Genomic DNA, 15,274 nt, shown 5'->3' with positions numbered 1-15,274 from the left:
GGCTCCTCCCCCTGTCCTCACCTGTTTAAATGTGACTCCTCCTCTTGTCCTCACCTGTTTAAGTGTGACTCCTCCCCTTCTCACCTGTTTAAATGTGACTCCTCCCCCTGTCCTCACCTGTTTAAATGTGACTCCTCCCCTTGTCCTCACCTGTTTAAATGTGACTCCTCCCCCTGTCCTCACCTGTTTAAATGTGACTCCTCCCCCTGTCCTCCCCTGTTTAAATGTGACTCCTCCCCCTGTCCTCACCTGTTTAAATGTGACTCCTCCCCCTGTCCTCACCTGTTTAAATGTGACTCCTCCCCTTCTCACCTGTTTAAATGTGACTCCTCCCCTTGTCCTCACCTGTTTAAATGTGACTCCTCCCCTTGTCCTCACCTGTTTAAATGTGACTCCTCCCCTTGTCCTCACCTGTTTAAATGTGACTCCTCCCCTTCTCAGCTGTTTAAATGTGACTCCTCCCCCTGTCCTCACCTGTTTAAATGTGACTCCTCCCCTTCTCACCTGTTTAAATGTGACTCCTCCCCCTGTCCTCAGCTGTTTAAATGTGACTCCTCCCCCTGTCCTCACCTGTTTAAATGTGACTCCTCCCCCTGTCCTCACCTGTTTAAATGTGACTCCTCCCCTTGTCCTCACCTGTTTAAATGTGACTCCTCCCCCTGTCCTCACCTGTTTGAATGTGACTCCTCCCCCTGTCCTCACCTGTTTAAATGTGACTCCTCCCCCTGTCCTCGCCTGTTTAAATGTGACTCCTCCCCCGTTCCTCACCTGTTTAAATGTGACTCCTCCCCTTGTCCTCACCTGTTTAAGTGTGACTCCTCCCCTTCTCACCTGTTTAAACGTGACTCCTCCCCTTGTCCTCACCTGTTTAAATGTGACTCCTCCCCCTGTCCTCACCTGTTTAAATGTGACTCCTCCCCCTGTCCTCACCTGTTTAAGTGTGACTCCTCCCCTTCTCACCTGTTTAAACGTGACTCCTCCCCTTGTCCTCACCTGTTTAAACGTGACTCCTCCCCCTGTCCTCACCTGTTTAAACGTGACTCCTCCCCTTGTCCTCACCTGTTTAAATGTGACTCCTCCCCTTCTCACCTGTTTAAACGTGACTCCTCCCCTTGTCCTCACCTGTTTAAATGTGACTCCTCCCCTTCTCACCTGTTTAAATGTGACTCCTCCCCTTCTCACCTGTTTAAATGTGACTCCTCCCCTTCTCACCTGTTTAAATGTGACTCCTCCCCTTGTCCTCACCTGTTTAAATGTGACTCCTCCCCTTCTCACCTGTTTAAACGTGACTCCTCCCCTTGTCCTCACCTGTTTAAATGTGACTCCTCCCCTTCTCACCTGTTTAAATGTGACTCCTCCCCTTCTCACCTGTTTAAATGTGACTCCTCCCCTTCTCACCTGTTTAAACGTGACTCCTCCCCTTGTCCTCACCTGTTTAAATGTGACTCCTCCCCTTCTCACCTGTTTAAATGTGACTCCTCCCCTTCTCACCTGTTTAAATGTGACTCCTCCCCTTGTCCTCACCTGTTTAAATGTGACTCCTCCCCCTGTCCTCACCTGTTTAAATGTGACTCCGCCCCTTGTCCTCACCTGTTTAAATGTGACTCCTCCCCCTGTCCTCACCTGTTTAAATGTGACTCCTCCCCTTCTCACCTGTTTAAATGTGACTCCTCCCCCTGTCCTCACCTGTTTAAATGTGACTCCTCCCCTTCTCACCTGTTTAAATGTGACTCCTCCCCTTGTCCTCACCTGTTTAAATGTGACTCCTCCCCTTCTCACCTGTTTAAATGTGACTCCTCCCCCTGTCCTCACCTGTTTAAATGTGGCTCCTCCCCCTGTCCTCACCTGTTTAAATGTGACTCCTCCTCTTGTCCTCACCTGTTTAAGTGTGACTCCTCCCCTTCTCACCTGTTTAAATGTGACTCCTCCCCCTGTCCTCACCTGTTTAAATGTGACTCCTCCCCTTGTCCTCACCTGTTTAAATGTGACTCCTCCCCCTGTCCTCACCTGTTTAAATGTGACTCCTCCCCCTGTCCTCCCCTGTTTAAATGTGACTCCTCCCCCTGTCCTCACCTGTTTAAATGTGACTCCTCCCCCTGTCCTCACCTGTTTAAATGTGACTCCTCCCCTTCTCACCTGTTTAAATGTGACTCCTCCCCTTGTCCTCACCTGTTTAAATGTGACTCCTCCCCTTGTCCTCACCTGTTTAAATGTGACTCCTCCCCTTGTCCTCACCTGTTTAAATGTGACTCCTCCCCTTCTCAGCTGTTTAAATGTGACTCCTCCCCCTGTCCTCACCTGTTTAAATGTGACTCCTCCCCTTCTCACCTGTTTAAATGTGACTCCTCCCCCTGTCCTCAGCTGTTTAAATGTGACTCCTCCCCCTGTCCTCACCTGTTTAAATGTGACTCCTCCCCCTGTCCTCACCTGTTTAAATGTGACTCCTCCCCCTGTCCTCACCTGTTTAAATGTGACTCCTCCCCCTGTCCTCACCTGTTTGAATGTGACTCCTCCCCCTGTCCTCACCTGTTTAAATGTGACTCCTCCCCCTGTCCTCGCCTGTTTAAATGTGACTCCTCCCCCGTTCCTCACCTGTTTAAATGTGACTCCTCCCCTTGTCCTCACCTGTTTAAATGTGACTCCTCCCCCTGTCCTCACCTGTTTGAATGTGACTCCTCCCCCTGTCCTCACCTGTTTAAATGTGACTCCTCCCCTTGTCCTCACCTGTTTAAATGTGACTCCTCCCCCTGTCCTCACCTGTTTAAATGTGACTCCTCCCCCTGTCCTCACCTGTTTAAATGTGACTCCTCCCCCTGTCCTCACCTGTTTAAATGTGACTCCTCCCCCTGTCCTCACCTGTTTAAATGTGACTCCTCCCCTTCTAACCTGTTTAAATGTGACTCCTCCCCTTGTCCTCACCTGTTTAAATGTGACTCCTCCCCCTGTCCTCACCTGTTTAAATGTGACTCCTCCCCTTCTAACCTGTTTAAATGTGACTCCTCCCCTTGTCCTCACCTGTTTAAATGTGACTCCTCCCCTTGTCCTCACCTGTTTAAATGTGACTCCTCCCCTTGTCCTCACCTGTTTAAATGTGACTCCTCCCCCTGTCCTCACCTGTTTAAATGTGACTCCTCCCCCTTGTCCTCACCTGTTTAAATGTGACTCCTCCCCTTGTCCTCACCTGTTTAAATGTGACTCCTCCCCCTGTCCTCACCTGTTTAAATGTGACTCCTCCCCCTGTCCTCACCTGTTTAAATGTGACTCCTCCCCCTTCTCACCTGTTTAAATGTGACTCCTCCCCCTGTCCTCACCTGTTTAAATGTGGCTCCTCCCCTTGTCCTCACCTGTTTAAATGTGGCTCCTCCCCTTCTCACCTGTTTAAATGTGGCTCCTCCCCTTGTCCTCACCTGTTTAAATGTGACTCCTCCCCCTGTCCTCACCTGTTTAAATGTGACTCCTCCCCCTGTCCTCACCTGTTTAAATGTGACTCCTCCCCCTGTCCTCACCTGTTCAAATGTGACTCCTCCCCTTCTCACCTGTTTAAATGTGACTCCTCCCCCTGTCCTCACCTGTTCAAATGTGACTCCTCCCCTTCTCACCTGTTTAAATGTGACTCCTCCCCCTGTCCTCACCTGTTCAAATGTGACTCCTCCCCTTCTCACCTGTTTAAGTGTGACTCCGCCCCTTGTCTTCACCTGTTTAAGTGTGACTCCTCCCCTTGTCCTCACCTGTTTAAATGTGGCTCCTCCCCCTGTCCTCACCTGTTTAAATGTGACTCCTCCCCCTGTCCTCACCTGTTCAAATGTGACTCCTCCCCTTCTCACCTGTTTAAGTGTGACTCCGCCCCTTGTCTTCACCTGTTTAAGTGTGACTCCTCCCCTTGTCCTCACCTGTTTAAATGTGGCTCCTCCCCCTGTCCTCAACTGTTTAAATGTGACTCCTCCCCTTCTCACCTGTTTAAATGTGACTCCTCCCCCTGTCCTCACCTGTTTAAATGTGACTCCTCCCCTTCTCACCTGTTTAAATGTGACTCCTCCCCCTGTCCTCACCTGTTTAAATGTGACTCCTCCCCTTGTCCTCACCTGTTTAAATGTGACTCCTCCCCCTGTCCTCACCTGTTTAAATGTGACTCCTCCCCCTGTCCTCACCTGTTTAAATGTGACTCCTCCCCCTGTCCTCACCTGTTTAAATGTGACTCCTCCCCCTGTCCTCACCTGTTTAAATGTGACTCCTCCCCTTCTCACCTGTTTAAATGTGACTCCTCCCCTTGTCCTCACCTGTTTAAACGTGACTCCTCCCCTTCTCACCTGTTTAAACGTGACTCCTCCCCTTCTCACCTGTTTAAACGTGACTCCTCCCCCTGTCCTCACCTGTTTAAACGTGACTCCTCCCCCTGTCCTCACCTGTTTAAACGTGACTCCTCCCCTTCTCACCTGTTTAAACGTGACTCCTCCCCTTCTCACCTGTTTAAACGTGACTCCTCCCCCTGTCCTCACCTGTTTAAATGTGACTCCTCCCCTTGTCCTCACCTGTTTAAATGTGACTCCTCCCCCTGTCCTCACCTGTTTAAATGTGACTCCTCCCCCTGTCCTCACCTGTTTAAGTGTGACTCCTCCCCCTGTCCTCACCTGTTTAAATGTGACTCCGCCCCCTGTCCTCACCTGTTTAAATGTGACTCCTCCCCCTGTCCTCACCTGTTTAAATGTGACTCCTCCCCTTCTCACCTGTTTAAATGTGACTCCTCCCCTTCTCACCTGTTTAAATGTGACTCCTCCCCTTGTCCTCACCTGTTTAAATGTGACTCCTCCCCCTTGTCCTCACCTGTTTAAATGTGACTCCTCCCCCTGTCCTCACCTGTTTAAATGTGACTCCTCCCCTTCTCACCTGTTTAAGTGTGACTCCTCCCCTTCTCACCTGTTTAAATGTGACTCCTCCCCCTGTCCTCACCTGTTTAAATGTGACTCCTCCCCCTGTCCTCACCTGTTTAAATGTGACTCCTCCCCCTGTCCTCACCTGTTTAAATGTGACTCCTCCCCCTGTCCTCACCTGTTTAAATGTGACTCCTCCCCCTGTTCTCACCTGTTTAAATGTGACTCCTCCCCCTGTCCTCACCTGTTTAAATGTGACTCCTCCCCCTGTCCTCATCTGTTTAAGTGTGACTCCTCCCCTTCTCACCTGTTTAAATGTGACTCCTCCCCCGTCCTCACCTGTTTAAATGTGACTCCTCCCCTTGTCCTCACCTGTTTAAACGTGACTCCTCCCCTTGTCCTCACCTGTTTAAATGTGACTCCTCCCCTTCTCACCTGTTTAAGTGTGACTCCTCCCCCTGTCCTCACCTGTTTAAATGTGACTCCTCCCCTTGTCCTCACCTGTTTAAACGTGACTCCTCCCCTTGTCCTCACCTGTTTAAGTGACTCCTCCCCCTGTCCTCACCTGTTTAAATGTGACTCCTCCCCTTGTCCTCACCTGTTTAAACGTGACTCCTCCCCTTGTCCTCACCTGTTTAAACGTGACTCCTCCCCTTCTCACCTGTTTAAGTGTGACTCCTCCCCCTGTCCTCACCTGTTTAAATGTGACTCCTCCCCTTCTCACCTGTTTAAATGTGACTCCTCCCCCGTCCTCACCTGTTTAAATGTGACTCCTCCCCTTGTCCTCACCTGTTTAAATGTGACTCCTCCCCTTCTCACCTGTTTAAGTGTGACTCCTCCCCCTGTCCTCACCTGTTTAAATGTGACTCCTCCCCTTCTCACCTGTTTAAATGTGACTCCTCCCCTTGTCCTCACCTGTTTAAATGTGACTCCTCCCCTTCTCACCTGTTTAAACGTGACTCCTCCCCTTGTCCTCACCTGTTTAAATGTGACTCCTCCCCTTCTCACCTGTTTAAGTGTGACTCCTCCCCCTGTCCTCACCTGTTTAAATGTGACTCCTCCCCTTCTCACCTGTTTAAATGTGACTCCTCCCCCTGTCCTCACCTGTTTAAATGTGACTCCTCCCCTTCTCACCTGTTTAAATGTGACTCCTCCCCTTCTCACCTGTTTAAATGTGACTCCTCCCCCTGTCCTCACCTGTTTAAACGTGACTCCTCCCCCTGTCCTCACCTGTTTAAATGTGACTCCTCCCCCTGTCCTCACCTGTTTAAATGTGACTCCTCCCCTTGTCCTCACCTGTTTAAATGTGACTCCTCCCCCTGTCCTCACCTGTTTAAATGTGACTCCTCCCCTTCTCACCTGTTTAAATGTGACTCCTCCCCCTGTCCTCACCTGTTTAAATGTGACTCCTCCCCCTGTCCTCGCCTGTTTAAATGTGACTCCTCCCCCTGTCCTCGCCTGTTTAAATGTGACTCCTCCCCCTCCTCACCTGTTTAAATGTGACTCCTCCCCCTGTCCTCGCCTGTTTAAATGTGACTCCTCCCCCTCCTCACCTGTTTAAATGTGACTCCTCCTGCCAGTCCGCCTCGATGCCCCGCCTCCCGTCGTCCCTGTAGTTTTCTCCGCAGACCTGGGTGATGATGAGGAGGCGGGAGACAGAGCCGCCGAAGGCTCCGCCGCAGTAATAGAAGTCTCCATCAGAGGGCGCCATGTAGGCCCTGGACTCGGGACGCCGCTCGTATGGGAAACGCCCCCGCGGGTCGCCGTAGTAACCTGCGCAGAGACTCTCCTGTTATAGAGTATATTATAGGTATAGGGTATGTTATGGGTATAGGGTATATTATGGGTATAGGGTATGTTATAGGTATAGGGTCTGTTATGGGATAGGGTATATTATGGGTATAGGGTCTGTTATGGGTATAGGGTCTGTTATGGGTATAGGGTCTGTTATGGGTATAGGGTATGTTATGGGTATAGGGTATGTTATGGGAATAGGGTATGTTATGGGAATAGGGTATGTTATGGGTATAGGGTATGTTATAGGTATAGGGTATGTTATAGGTATAGGGTATGTTATGGGTATAGGGTATGTTATGGGTATAGGGTATATTATAGGTATAGGGTAAGTTATGGGTATAGGGTAAGTTATGGGTATAGGGTATGTTATGGGTATAGGGTATGTTATGGGTATAGGGTGTGTTATGGGTATAGGGTATGTTATGGGTATAGGGTATATTATAGGTATAGGGTAAGTTATGGGTATAGGGTAAGTTATGGGTATAGGGTCTGTTATGGGTATAGGGTATGTTATGGGTATAGGGTGTGTTATGGGTATAGGGTATGTTATGGGTATAGGGTATGTTATGGGTATAGGGTATGTTATGGGTATAGGGTATGTTATAGGTATAGGGTATGTTATGGGTATAGGGTGTGTTATGGGTATAGGGTATGTTATGGGTATAGGGTATATTATAGGTATAGGGTATGTTATGGGTATAGGGTATGTTATAGGTATAGGGTAAGTTATGGGTATAGGGTAAGTTATGGGTATAGGGTCTGTTATGGGTATAGGGTCTGTTATGGGTATAGGGTATGTTATGGGTATAGGGTCTGTTATGGGTATAGGGTATGTTATGGGTATAGGGTATGTTATAGGTATAGGGTATGTTATGGGTATAGGGTGTGTTATGGGTATAGGGTATGTTATGGGTATAGGGTATGTTATGGGTATAGGGTATGTTATAGGTATAGGGTATGTTATGGGTATAGGGTATGTTATGGGTATAGGGTATGTTATGGGTATAGGGTATGTTATGGGTATAGGGTGTATTGTAGGTATAGGGTATGTTATGGGTATAGGGTATGTTATGGGTATAGGGTATGTTATGGGTATAGGGTATGTTATGGGTATAGGGTATGTTATGGGTATAGGGTATGTTATGGGTATAGGGTATGTTATGGGTATAGGGTATGTTATGGGTATGTTATAGGTATGTTATGGGTATAGGGTATGTTATGGGTATAGGGTATGTTATGGGTATAGGGTATGTTATGGGTATAGGGTATGTTATGGGTATAGGGTATGTTATAGGTATAGGGTATGTTATAGGTATAGGGTATGTTATGGGTATAGGGTATGTTATGGGTATAGGGTATGTTATAGGTATAGGGTATGTTATGGGTATAGGGTATGTTATGGGTATAGGGTGTGTTATGGGTATAGGGTATGTTATGGGTATAGGGTATGTTATGGGTATAGGGTATGTTATGGGTATAGGGTCTGTTATGGGTATAGGGTATGTTATGGGTATAGAGTATGTTATGGGTATAGGGTATGTTATGGGTATAGGGTATGTTATGGGTATAGGGTATGTTATGGGTATAGGGTATGTTATGGGTATAGGGTATGTTATGGGTATAGAGTATGTTATGGGTATAGGGTATGTTATGGGTACAGGGTGTGTTATGGGTATAGGGTATGTTACGGGTATAGGGTATGTTACAGGTATAGGGTATGTTATGGGTATAGGGTATGTTATGGGTATAGGGTATGTTATGGGTACAGGGTGTGTTATGGGTATAGGGTATGTTACAGGTATAGGGTATGTTATGGGTATAGGGTATGTTATAGGTATAGGGTATGTTATGGGTATAGGGTATGTTATGGGTATAGGGTATGTTATGGGTATAGGGTATGTTATGGGTATAGGGTATGTTATGGGTATAGAGTATGTTATGGGTATAGGGTATGTTATGGGTACAGGGTGTGTTATGGGTATAGGGTATGTTACAGGTATAGGGTATGTTACAGGTATAGGGTATGTTATGGGTATAGGGTATGTTATGGGTATAGGGTATGTTATGGGTACAGGGTGTGTTATGGGTATAGGGTATGTTATAGGTATAGGGTATGTTATGGGTATAGGGTATGTTATGGGTATAGAGTATGTTATAGGTATAGGGTATGTTATAGGTATAGGGTATGTTATGGGTATAGGGTATGTTATGGGTATAGAGTATGTTATAGGTATAGGGTATGTTATAGGTATAGGGTATGTTATGGGTATAGGGTATGTTATAGGTATAGGGTATGTTACAGGTATAGGGTATGTTATAGGTATAGGATATGTTATGGGTATAGGTATGTTATGGGTATAGGGTATGTTATGGGTATAGGGTATGTTATAGGTATAGGGTATGTTATGGGTATAGGGTATGTTATAGGTATAGGGTATGTTATGGGTATAGGGTATGTTATGGGTATAGGGTATGTTATGGGTATAGGGTATGTTATGGGTATAGGGTATGTTATGGGTATAGGGTATGTTATAGGTATAGGGTATGTTATGGGTATAGGGTATGTTATGGGTATACGGTATGTTATGGGTACAGGGTGTGTTATGGGTATAGGGTATGTTACAGGTATAGGGTATGTTATGGGTATAGGGTATGTTATAGGTATAGGGTATGTTATGGGTATAGGGTATGTTATAGGTATAGGGTATGTTACAGGTATAGGGTATGTTATAGGTATAGGATATGTTATGGGTATAGGTATGTTATGGGTATAGGGTATGTTATGGGTATAGGGTATGTTATAGGTATAGGGTATGTTATGGGTATAGGGTATGTTATAGGTATAGGGTATGTTATGGGTATAGGGTATGTTATGGGTATAGGGTATGTTATGGGTATAGGGTATGTTATGGGTATAGGGTATGTTATGGGTATAGGGTATGTTATAGGTATAGGGTATGTTATGGGTATAGGGTATGTTATGGGTATAGGGTATGTTATGGGTACAGGGTGTGTTATGGGTATAGGGTATGTTACAGGTATAGGGTATGTTATGGGTATAGGGTATGTTATAGGTATAGGGTATGTTATGGGTATAGGGTATGTTATAGGTATAGGGTATGTTACAGGTATAGGGTATGTTATAGGTATAGGATATGTTATGGGTATAGGTATGTTATGGGTATAGGGTATGTTATGGGTATAGGGTATGTTATAGGTATAGGGTATGTTATGGGTATAGGGTATGTTATGGGTATAGGGTATGTTATGGGTATAGGGTATGTTATGGGTATAGGGTATGTTATGGGTATAGGGTATGTTATGGGTATAGGGTATGTTATGGGTATAGGGTATGTTATGGGTATAGGGTATGTTATAGGTATAGGGTATGTTATGGGTATAGGGTATGTTATAGGTATAGGGTATGTTATGGGTATAGGGTATGTTATGGGTATAGGGTATGTTATGGGTATAGGGTATGTTATGGGTATAGGGTATGTTATGGGTATAGGGTATGTTATGGGTATCGGGTATGTTATGGGTATAGGGTATGTTATGGGTATAGGGTATGTTATGGGTATAGAGTATGTTATGGGGATAGGGCATGTTATGGGTATAGGGTATGTTATGGGTATAGGGTATGTTATGGGTATAGGGTATGTTATGGGTATAGGGTATGTTATGGGTATAGGGTATGTTATGGGTATAGGGTATGTTATGGGTATAGGGTATGTTATAGGTATAGGGTATGTTATGGGTATAGGGTATATTATGGGTATAGGGTATGTTATGGGTATAGGGTGTATTGTAGGTATAGGGTATAGACTGACCCGGGTGGACCACGGCCACGCTCTCTCCCAGACTCTCTGAGCTCCAGCGTCCGTGGAACTTGGAGTCGACGTCGAGGCAGAAGACGTAGTGGGCGGAGCTTTGGATCTGATGCAGCAGAGTGTTCACCATCTCCATCCGCCGCGCAGAGATGTCCTGCCAACGCTGAGCGCCGGGCACCACACGCACCGTCAGCTGAGAGAGGGACACGTATGACAAGGGACACGTATGACACATGGACACGAATGACAAGGGACACGGATGACACATAGGTGAGCACATGGTGGGAGGTGTTACTCTTAAAGGTCCAGTCGAGACGTTTTTAGATTTGGGAACTGGAGGAAATCGCTCGGTCAAAGGCACTTGGGCCAAACACTGTTACACATGTGACTTTTAATGATAAACAAGATTAATTTGTGGTTGATTTATTTCCTTCTGTACCTTGTTTATTTAGATGCAAATGAAGTCACTGACAGATCAATGGGATCATTTCTTCACTTACCTTCCTGCCGGCGGCCATCTTGACTCGAGGCACTTCCTGCGGGCGGTCGGTGAAGACGTAAATGTGGACGTTAAAACCCACGAAGAAGAACTGCTCTGCCGTCTCCAGGAAGTCCTTCAGGAACATCACATACCTGAGAAGGAGAAGAAGAAGAAGAAGAAGAAACATAAACATCACAGCAAAAAGTGAAGTTACTTCACAATACAGTTATAAGGAGTTGACATCTGCAACACAGCTTCATTATGGCTAACACACACGCTAACACACACGCTAACACACACGCTAACACACACGCTAACACACACGCTAACACACACGCTAACACACACACTAACAACCACGCTAACAACCACGCTAACACACACGCTAACAACCATGCTAACACACACGCTAACAAACAAGTTAACGCACAAGCTAACAACCACGCTAACACACGCGCTAACACACAAACTCACTTCCCGACGGCGAACACGGTGGCGGCGATGCTGAGGTTCTTCGGTTTAAAGATGGCGTCCAGCAGCACAGGGTCAAAGGTCGAATCCCAGACGACGGGAGCGAGCCACGGGGTCACGGTCACCACGTCCGTACGACTGCACACGAGGACCAGAGTAAGTACTGCAATACTTTACTACTAATACTATCAATACTACTACTTATACTGCAGATACTTTACTACTAATACTATCAATACTACTACTTATACTGCAGATACTTTACTACTAATACTATTAATACTCCTACTTATACTGCAGATACTTTACTACTAATACTATCAATACTACTACTTATACTGCAGATACTTTACTACTAATACTATTAATACTCCTACTTATACTGCAGATACTTTACTACTAATACTATCAATACTACTAGTTATACTGCAGATACTTTACTACTAATACTATCAATACTACTACTTATACTGCAGATACTTTACTACTAATACTATTAATACTCCTACTTATACTGCAGATACTTTACTACTAATACTATCAATACTACTACTTATACTGCAGATACTTTACTACTAATACTATAAACACTACTACTAATATTATAAATACTACTACTTATACTGCATATACTTTACTACTAATACTATTAATACTCCTACTTATACTGCAGATACTTTACAACTAATACTATTAATACTCCTACTTATACTGCAGATACTTTACTACAAATACTATTAATACTCCTACTTATACTGCAGATACTTTACTACTAATACTACAAATACTCCTACTTACACTGCAGATACTTTACTACTAATACTATCAATACTACTACTTTTACTGCAGATACTTTACTACTAATACTATCAATACTACTACTTATACTGCAGAGACAGGACTCACCCTTTAGTGATGCTGGGCTGAGAGTATTCCATCCTGAAACACATCATACCACCTTAAACACATCATACCACCTTAAACACATCATACCACCTTAAACACATCATACCACCTTAAACACATCATACCACCTTAAACACGTCATACCACCTTAAACACATCATACCACCTTAAACACATCATACCACCTTAAACACGTCATACCACCTTAAACACGTCATACCACCTTAAACACGTCATACCACCTTAAACACATCATACCACCTTAAACACATCATACCACCTTAAACACATCACACCACCTTAAACACGTCATACCACCTTAAACACATCATACCACCTTAAACACATCACCTTAAACACGTCATACCACCTTAAACACATCATACCACCTTAAACACGTCATACCACCTTAAACACGTCATACCACCTTAAACACATCATACCACCTTAAACACATCACACCACCTTAAACACGTCATACCACCTTAAACACATCATACCACCTTAAACACATCACCTTAAACACGTCATACCACCTTAAACACGTCATACCACCTTAAACACATCATACCACCTTAAACACGTCATACCACCTTAAACACATCATACCACCTTAAACACGTCATACCACCTTAAACACATCATACCACCTTAAACACATCATACCACCTTAAACACGTCATACCACCTTAAACACATCACACCACCTTAAACACGTCATACCACCTTAAACACATCATACCACCTTAAACACATCACCTTAAACACGTCATACCACCTTAAACACATCATACCACCTTAAACACATCACCTTAAACACGTCATACCACCTTAAACACATCATACCACCTTAAACACGTCATACCACCTTAAACACATCACACCACCTTAAACACGTCATACCACCTTAAACACATCATACCACCTTAAACACATCACCTTAAACACGTCATACCACCTTAAACACATCATACCACCTTAAACACATCACCTTAAACACGTCACACCCCGTTAAACATGTCATACCACCTTAAACACGTCATACCACCTTAAACACGTCATACCACCTTAAACACGTCATACCACCTTAAACACATCATACCACCTTAAACACATCATACCACCTTAAACACATCATACCACCTTAAACACATCATACCCCCTTAAACACATCATACCACCTTAAACACATCACCTTAAACACATCATACCCCCTTAAACACATCATACCACCTTAAACACGTCACACCCCCTTAAACACATCATACCACCTTAAACACGTCACACCCCCTTAAACACATCATACCACCTTAAACACATCATACCCCCTTAAACACATCATACCACCTTAAACACATCATACCACCTTAAACACGTCATACCACCTTAAACACATCATACCACCTTAAACACATCATACCACCTTAAACACGTCATACCACCTTAAACACGTCATACCACCTTAAACACATCATACCACCTTAAACACATCATACCACCTTAAACACGTCATACCACCTTAAACACGTCATACCACTTTAAACACATCACACCACCTTAAACACATCATACCACCTTAAACACGTCACCTTAAACACATCATACCACCTTAAACACGTCATACCACCTTAAACACGTCACCTTAAACACGTAATACCACCTTAAACACGTCATACCACCTTAAACACATCATACCACCGTCATACCACCTTAAACACATCATACCACCTTAAACACATCATACCACCTTAAACACGTCATACCACCTTAAACACATCACACCACCTTAAACACGTCATACCACCTTAAACACATCATACCACCTTAAACACATCACCTTAAACACGTCATACCACCTTAAACACATCATACCACCTTAAACACATCACCTTAAACACGTCATACCACCTTAAACACATCATACCACCTTAAACACGTCATACCACCTTAAACACATCACACCACCTTAAACACGTCATACCACCTTAAACACATCATACCACCTTAAACACATCACCTTAAACACGTCATACCACCTTAAACACATCATACCACCTTAAACACATCACCTTAAACACGTCACACCCCGTTAAACATGTCATACCACCTTAAACACGTCATACCACCTTAAACACGTCATACCACCTTAAACACGTCATACCACCTTAAACACATCATACCACCTTAAACACATCATACCACCTTAAACACATCATACCACCTTAAACACATCACCTTAAACACATCATACCACCTTAAACACGTCATACCACCTTAAACACATCATACCACCTTAAACACATCATACCACCTTAAACACGTCATACCACCTTAAACACGTCATACCACCTTAAACACATCATACCACCTTAAACACATCATACCACCTTAAACACGTCATACCACCTTAAACACGTCATACCACTTTAAACACATCACACCACCTTAAACACATCATACCACCTTAAACACGTCACCTTAAACACATCATACCACCTTAAACACGTCATACCACCTTAAACACGTCACCTTAAACACGTAATACCACCTTAAACACGTCATACCACCTTAAACACGTCATACCACCTTAAACACATCATACCACCTTAAACACATCATACCACCTTAAACACGTCACCTTAAACACATCATACCACCTTAAACACGTCATACCACCTTAAACACGTCACCTTAAACACATCATACCACCTTAAACACATCATACCACCTTAAACACATCATACCACCTTAAACACGTCATACCACCTTAAACACGTCACCTTAAACACATCATACCACCTTAAACACGTCATACCACCTTAAACACGTCACCTTAAACACGTCATACCACCTTAAACACGTCACCTTAAACACGTCATACCACCTTAAACACGTCATACCACCTTAAACACGTCATACCA

At 44.4% G+C, this 15,274-nt stretch overlaps 1 protein-coding gene across 1 annotated transcript in view; it reads right to left on the bottom strand.

The window, feature by feature from the left end:
• The window catches only part of LOC306969776 (globoside alpha-1,3-N-acetylgalactosaminyltransferase 1-like), a 32,699-nt gene that overhangs the window by 4,435 nt on the left and 12,990 nt on the right, over window positions 1-15,274 (bottom strand). Inside the window, exons 4-8 of the mRNA XM_079582993.1 lie at window positions 12,354-12,386; window positions 11,451-11,585; window positions 10,996-11,128; window positions 10,496-10,688; window positions 6,422-6,641 (exon numbers count right to left, since the gene is read on the bottom strand). Coding sequence (XP_079439119.1) covers window positions 6,422-6,641; window positions 10,496-10,688; window positions 10,996-11,128; window positions 11,451-11,585; window positions 12,354-12,386 — 714 coding nt within the window. The remainder of the gene's footprint in view (window positions 1-6,421; window positions 6,642-10,495; window positions 10,689-10,995; window positions 11,129-11,450; window positions 11,586-12,353; window positions 12,387-15,274) is intronic.

This window comes from Gobius niger, assembly GCF_951799975.1.
Source record: "Gobius niger genome assembly, contig: SUPER_10_unloc_1, whole genome shotgun sequence".
Taxonomy (NCBI): Eukaryota; Metazoa; Chordata; class Actinopteri; order Gobiiformes; family Gobiidae; genus Gobius; species Gobius niger.
Note: the sequence above shows the minus strand (reverse complement) of the source record. Positions and strands in the feature narration are given on the sequence as shown.